Source organism: Hylobates moloch, unplaced genomic scaffold, assembly GCF_009828535.3.
Source record: "Hylobates moloch isolate HMO894 unplaced genomic scaffold, HMol_V3 SCAFFOLD_7, whole genome shotgun sequence".
Classification (NCBI taxonomy): domain Eukaryota; kingdom Metazoa; phylum Chordata; class Mammalia; order Primates; family Hylobatidae; genus Hylobates; species Hylobates moloch.
The window spans coordinates 15,380,468-15,388,157 of record NW_026652282.1 but is presented as its reverse complement, the minus strand read 5'-3'; the positions used below and the strand labels follow the sequence as shown (position 1 = coordinate 15,388,157).

The window sequence follows — 7,690 nt, the reverse complement described above, 5'->3', positions numbered from 1 at the left end:
GGCGGGCGCCTGTAGTCCCAGCTACTGGGACTACAGGCGCCCGCCACCACGCCCGGCTAATTTTTTGTATTTTTAGTAGAGATGGGGTTTCATCGTGGTCTCGATCTCCTGACCTCGTGATCCACCCGCCTCGGCCTCCCAAAGTGCTGGGATTACAAGCGTGAGCCACTGCCCCCGGCCCACACCTGCATGCTTTGCAGGCAGACATGTTCAACCACTCCCAAAGGCAATTTCAGCCACACTCTGAGGCATTTCTTTGACAAATTGGTCGAATCTGGAAATTTTTTCTTGGGAGGTGGAGATGCAGGGAGAGGGAGAATGAGATGCAAGTTAAGTATAACAGAAGCTGGACATTCCTAGGAGACAAGGCTCAGACTGCAGCCCAGACTGCCCGAGCTTGGCAGGGGGCTCTTTGGATGCTGGCATCCCCTCGAGAGCCAGCACCTGCTGGCTTTTTGCAGACACGCACAGGGGAAGTCTTCCGGTGACTCAGTATGTTCTCGGCAGGTGCGCCTGGCTCTCCAAGTTCCAGGACAGTAGCCAGTGGTTACAGATAGATCTGAAGGAGATCAAAGTGATTTCAGGGATCCTCACCCAGGGGCGCTGTGACATCGATGAGTGGATGACCAAGTACAGCGTGCAGTACAGGACCGATGAGCGCCTGAACTGGATTTACTATAAGGACCAGACTGGAAACAACCGGGTAAGTTGGGCTTATCCCAAACCAACTTCGGCTCACACCCTCTGGGACTTCCCCTCCGGTCCCTGTGCTCCTGTCACTGCCCTCTGTCAGAGCACCGACTCCGCAGCACGGTGGATCATCTGTGCTTTCCCCACAATGTGCTGTGCTCTCTTTCCTGGGCTTGCTTTGGTGCCCAGCCCAGTTTGTTGGCAAATGAGTGCTACTCTTAAGTGCATCCATATCAGTATGCAGTTGCCTGAATTCTTAAGACTGACCGTTTGGACTATTTCAACTCACTGGATCATTGAATGCACTTTGCTTCACGGGTATGGTCTGATGTTATTGATGTGGGTAGAGAATCATCCATTTATATAGATGTGGCCTCTCCTATTGTTTGAGACTGACAGAGGGGAGACTTTTGAGAACCTAGCAAGTTACCCATTAGCTAAATGGTTAAAAGGACTTCACCAGCACGAACACAGAGGAACTTAAACCTTTGGGCAACTCTACAACCTATTAATCTTTGTGGATTGAGACCGAAGTCTTCTTCACCATAGACTAAACACAGTAGACTTCTGACTATATATACATATATATTTGCTATGAATAAAAATGAATTAAAAACTCACTAGCTCTTTGGAAATGTTAAACATCCCTTTGCCTAAGAGTAAGGAGTTCCCCAGGCTAATTTCAACATTTAATCAGGTTAAGTAGACATGTACAGCTGAGATTCAGAAGGCTTTGTAAGTCTCTGATAACAATTTGTACAGCAAGACGTTCATGGGTTGTGTCAAGGAGTTTGAACACAATAGGAAAAACCATCTTGATACTTGGACATTTAATTTCATTTTTATTCTTATTAGCTGGCTTCTCCAAAAGACGTGAGAAGTTTTTCAAGCCCTGTGCCTCTGAAGGCCTTGAAGGTTCTTTGCAAAGAGGCACTTCACCCCTGCACTTGTGCAATCTGGTGGAGCCTGTTCCACCCTCCCCTCTCTTCACCTGGCTCCTGACTTGAATAGGCTCAAAAACAAACTGCAATAGACAGGGCAGTGTGGGGCGGTGCCACTGCGGAGAAAGGCAAGAACATGGCAGACCAGGCCCTTCCCGTTTTGTGGATGGATGGGGCCAAATGCAACAGCCAGATATTTTCAGGAGATAATCCCAGAAGGAAATGAAACGTCCTAGTGGCATCAGGCAGAGCACCATGACTTTGGTAAGAGGGCAAAGAGTGATTTCTTTGGAAATAGCGTCAAACACCCACAGCATGTTTTTATGTTACATCCTTAAAAACACTAAGCAAACCCCCTTTCTCTTTACTCTGGCACCACCCTCCCCTTTCCAGAATCTTCCTTCGAGTTTTTATGTCTTTTTGTTTTGTTTTGAGATGGAGTCTCGCTCTGTTGCCCAGGCTGGAGTGCAATGGTGTGATCTCAGCTCAGTGCAACCTCCGCCTCCCGGGTTCAAGTAATTCTCCTGCCTCAGCCTCCAGAGTAGCTGGGATTACAGGCACCAGCCACTGCGCCTGGCTAATTTTTTTTTGTATTTTTAGTAGAGACGGGGTTTCACTGTGTGTTGGCCAGGCTGGTCTCAACTCCTGACCTGAAACGATCCGTCCGCCTCCGCCTCCCAAAGTGCTGGGATTACAGGCATGAGCCACTGCGCCTGGCCAAGTTTTTATGTCTTTTTGAAAAAACATTTTCCAAGTTGAAAAGGTACTCATCACTTGTATCAAAGTAGGAACACACATTTAGGTTCTGGCTTACAACTCCTGAGCCAAGCACGGGTTTTCACTTGAGCCCTACTTTGGATACCTTTGGAACATGTAAGTGTGATGTGGGCCTTTTCAAAATGTCAAAATGCAAAGGATAAAAACTCAAAAGCGATGAGTCAAGTGGCATTTTCTAGCAGCACCCTCCAATAGAACTTTCTGTGATGATGGAAATGTTTACATCTGCACTGTCCAATATGGCGGCCACTTGAAATGTGGCTCATGTGACTGAGGAACTGAATTTTTATCTAATTTTAATTAATTGAAGTGTAAACAGACATATTGGCTAGTGGCCACCCTATTGGATGGTGCAGTTCCAGATGTCCCAAGCATGTAGGTGTGATGACAATCACTCAAGGTCAGATTTTGGGGGGCACCCGCAAACTCTCTGTGCTTTAACCACTTCCTAATCATTTCCATAGTTAAAAGTTGGGGCTAGCTCCAGAAAGGAACCCTTCTTCCTTTTCCCTCCCCGATGTGATGGTGACAGGATTTCCTCTCTCTAGGTCTTCTATGGCAACTCGGACCGCACCTCCACGGTTCAGAACCTGCTGCGGCCCCCCATCATCTCCCGCTTCATCCGCCTCATCCCGCTGGGCTGGCACGTCCGCATTGCCATCCGGATGGAGCTGCTGGAGTGCGTCAGCAAGTGTGCCTGATGCCTGCCTCAGCTCGGCGCCTGCCAGGGGGTCACCGGCACAGAGCGGGCCGTAGGGGACCCCCTCACACACCACCGAGATGGACAGGGCTATATTTTGCAAAGCAATTTTAACTGCAGTGCTGGGTAGATAATTTTTTTTTTTTTTTAACATATAGCTTTCTGATTTCAATGAAATAAAAATGAACTCATTCCCCACTCAGGGCCAGAGAAAGTCAGAACAAAGAAAATGTCCCCGAAACGACTTTTCTTACAAAAGCCTAAGTAGCAGGGGTAATTTTCTGCTCATTTTCTGTCTCAGTGATACTGTGAAAGGTGCAGTCTCAGGGAAACACAAAGCAGCCCTGATAATTTGAAAATTCCTTTGCTTTACCACATTCAAGACAGAAATATACAGTTTCCTAAAGCCTGGCTTCGAATGTAGAAGGGAGCAGTTCCTCCTAGTTAAGTTTCCACTAAATCATCGCCAAAGAGGACTTCAGAGCCCCGGGGGGGCAGCTGAGGGTCTCAAGGGTGACTGAGTGGCAGGGATGAGTGTGGTGGGTGAGAATCCCGGTGCCCTGAGAGGCTATACGTGACAAATGACCAAAAGCCCAAGGTAGGGGAGTTTCCTCTGCTCGCAGTTCTCACCTTCAAGGCGGATCTGGGCTTCCACCCTCATGAACACAGGGATTGGGGAGGGACCAGGGTGCCCAGTACACACAGCTCCATTATGCAATCCATTCCAGCAAATTCCCCGTGTCTGTGGTCACCATTTAGGTGATCATACAGGACAGGCTGCACATCTAAGTATATGTAGGGACCCCAAATGACCACAACACAGTACAATTGCCCTTTACCTAGGGCTACCATTTCCTAGCAAACCAAACAGAGTTCGAGAACAGCTGGCCCAGGAGCTACCACTGGCTACTCAGAGGAGGCTCATTAGCTGGCTACATGCTTCGCAGGAAGTGGGAAGGACTCACATCTTAAAAAGGACCATGTAGCTTTTTCCCTGAAAGCTTCTCGCCCTCCACCCCCTGCCTTGCAATACGCAGACTGCGCCTGCTCCTGAAAAGCTCTCTGGGAAGGAATGGGCCTGGCTTTCCGTTCCTGGAGGCGGCGCCTTAGATTGGGAGGCCTCGTTGGCCACTTAGAGCCCAGCCTGAGTTTCCAGGCCCCTTCCTGGGAGAGGCTGTTAACACGGGGGAGGGGCAGGAGAGGTATATGGAGAGGAAGTGGTGGAATCAGAGGACGAGGCTGCTCTAAAGACTGTCCTGGCCCCAGACACAGGGTGGTCTTTGCTAGCAGCTCATTTCCGAGTTACTTTTCATTTTCAAATGCCAAGGCAAGTGACTAGACTCGCGCTAACACAGTCCTGGACAACACATTCACCTTTTCTGTGAACAGGCAGCCTTCTAAAAGCTCCAAACATCCTTCTTGATGCTTTGGGGGCTCAATTATTTTATATCCAACCCAGCATCTTTCTAGTCCCTATGCTGTTTGCTTGAACTTCAGAAAATGCTTTTCCCTGCCCAATCTTCTCTCAAATATAAACATATCACACAGGGTGTTGGGGGTGGGGGGGGGGGACCTATCCCTGGCCTTAGGACACAGGACAAATCTATTTTGGATAGAAATGCCTGAACAGAGACCCTTATTTGGAAAGGTGAATTAACTTTGGTCACGACATGAACTGTCAGACAAAATGGCAGTATCCTAAGAGTTAAGGGCACATCAAACACAGGAGTCGAGAGAGTGCAGTTCAGGGAAAAAGGAGAGGAGGAAACAGTGAGGCAGGGAGAAAGTCTTTCCAAATAAGTGTTCATGTTGGAAACTTTTATCACGGCTTTATTGAGATTCAGTTCACATACAATTTGTATCCATTTAAAGTGTACAATTTGATGACTTTTGGTATATTCAGAGTTGTGCAACCATTATCACTAGATCAATTTTAGAAAATTTATCACCCCAAAGAAAAATCCTGCACCCATCAGCCATCACTCCCCAACCCATCGGCCACCCCAAGCCCTCTGCAACCGCAAACCGACCGTCTCTATAGATTGGCCCATTCTGGACGTTTTACATAAATGAAATCATATAGTATGTGGTATTTCATGACTGGCTTCTTTCACTTGACATAGTGTTTTAAAGTTCATCCACGTTATAACATGTGTATCACTACGTCACTCCTTTTTATTGCTGAACATCATTGTTCAGTATCATGTCAAGAGCACATTGTTACTTATCCATTCATCCATTGATGGATATTTGGGTTTCCACTCTTTAGCTATTATGAATAATGCTGCTATGAACATTTGTGTATAAGTTTTTGTGCGGATGTGTGTTTTCATTTATCTTGGGTATATACTTAGGAGTAAAACTGCTGGGACACACAGTCACTCTTGTTTAATCTTTGGAGGAACTATTATCCCAAGTGGCTGCATCATTTTACATTTCCACCAGCAATGTAGGAGGCTTCCACTTTCTCCACATCCTCAGCAACACTTGTTACTGTCCGTCTTTGACTATACCGATAATGTGTGAAGTTGCATCTCAACTGTGGTTTTGATTTGCATTTCCCTAGTGACTAATGATGTTGAGCTTCTTTTCGTGTGTTTACCGGCCATTTGTACATCTTTGGATAAAGGTCTTTCAGATCCTCTGCCCATTTTAAATCGGCTTACAACTTACTGAGTTTAAGAATTCTTTGTATATTCTAATTCCCCTATTGGATATGATTTGCAAATATTTTCTCCCATTCTGTGGATCTTTTTAACCCTCTTGATAGAGTGCTCTGAAGCACAAAATTTTAAACATTTGATGAAGTCCAATTAATTTTTCTCTTTGCCTGTGCTTTTGGTGTCATATCTGAGAAACCACTGCCAAATCCAAGGTCATGAAGATTTACCCGTTTTCTTCTATGAGTTTTATAGTTCTACCTCTTACAGTTAGATCTTTGATCCATTTTGAGTTAATTTTTGTATATGGTGTAAAACAGGAGTCCAACTTCATTCTTTTGCATGTGGATATCCAGTTGTCCCACCACTATTTGCTGAAAAGACTATTCTTTCCCCCACTGAATGATCTTGGCACCCTTGTCAAAAAACAATTGACCATAAATGTGAGAGAGTTTATTTCTGGACTCCAAATTCTATTACCTCACTTTCTTCATTATTGTAGCTTTGTAGTCAGTTTTGAAATTGGGGCATGTGAGTCCTCCAACTTTGCTCTTCAGGATTGTTTTGGCTATTCTGGGTTCCTTGAATTTCCATATGAATTATAACTAACTTGTCCATCATTGCAAAGAAGCCAGCTGGGATTTCACATTGGAAACTGCTCAATACTTCAGAATTTAATAAACAGTAAGATATACGATTCATAAGACATTTATCTGCAGGTAATTTGCTTACAACAGCATATTATTTACTTCATTCAATTCATGACAGAATGTATAAAAACTAAAACTTTTATTGAGGGAAATCTGAAGCCTAATAGAATCTTGCTGTCAAACACACAAACTATGCTTGCAAGTATCATTTCTTTTGTGGGGGAAACTTTCAATTAAAAATTATACATAATGTAGGAAAAACTCACTCTTACCTTATTTTAACATATTTACTTTTATTTTTAGAAATGCTAGAGTGCAGTCTACACTGGAGATTGTTTAAAAATTGCGGTAAAATACACACAACATTTGCAGATTTTTAAATGATTAAATGAAATGTTACGAACAAAGAAGTAGCATTAAGTGTTGCCAATATTAAGAAAAAAAAATCTGAGCTGATTCGGGTACTCTGTGTGGGAGGAGGTTACTTGGACAAAGCAAAGGTACTTCCAGATAGAGGTGCTGCTATGAATCCATTCTCAGAGCCCAGAAGATTGCACCCCTAAAGTGACCCTTGGAATGGATGCTCACAGAACCCCATCTTTCTGTCCACTTGGGGCTTGGTTGCTAAGGCCCACTGACAAACAGCTTACAAGGACTGTTGCTTCCCCTGTGGTCCCAAGAGTAGTTCCATGCTGGGTCATTAAGCCCACCCTTACAGGGCCGATATAAATAGGCTACGTGCATCTAAAGGGCTTTGCGGATACCTACTGAGCTCTGTGTAACTGGCATTAAAGATTCAGTGACATTCCTTCGCAATTTCCTGAAACTGCCAAATTGGGGCAGAAGTAATAGCAATGTTTTGTAATAGCAATAATGTTAGAAGAGCTCATACTTCTTGAGACTCTCAAGTGCTCTGCAGGTTATTATCTCATTAAATCTTCACAACAACACTGAGGTAGGTACAGTGATTACCTCCATTTAAAGATAAGGAAACTGAGGCATAGTGAAGTGCCTTGCTTCAAGTCACATGAGATGTAGGAGATGGAGCCAAGACTCCACCCAGGCAAGCGGACTCTGTATCCTGGGGATTTATTTATTTTTGAGATGGCGTCTCGCTCTGTCGTCCAGGCGGGAGCACAGTGGTGCGATCTTGGCTCACTGCAACCTCTGCCTTTTGGGTTCAAGTGATTCTCCTGCCTCAGCCTCCCGAGTGGCTGGGATTATAGACATGCACCACCATTCCCGGCTAATTTTTTTTTTTTTTTTTTTTTT

General features: G+C 44.9%; 2 protein-coding genes across 2 annotated transcripts in view; one reads left to right on the top strand and one right to left on the bottom strand.

The window, feature by feature from the left end:
* The window catches only part of RS1 (retinoschisin 1), a 33,495-nt gene extending 27,769 nt beyond the window's left edge, over positions 1-5,726 (top strand). Inside the window, exons 5-6 of the mRNA XM_032756656.2 lie at positions 508-703; positions 2,957-5,726. Of these exons, the coding sequence (XP_032612547.1) occupies positions 508-703; positions 2,957-3,109 (349 nt within the window). The 3' untranslated portion in view covers positions 3,110-5,726. The remainder of the gene's footprint in view (positions 1-507; positions 704-2,956) is intronic.
* Positions 1-7,690, bottom strand: part of CDKL5 (cyclin dependent kinase like 5) — a 229,516-nt gene that overhangs the window by 5,874 nt on the left and 215,952 nt on the right. The gene's annotated exons all lie outside the window — the stretch shown is intronic.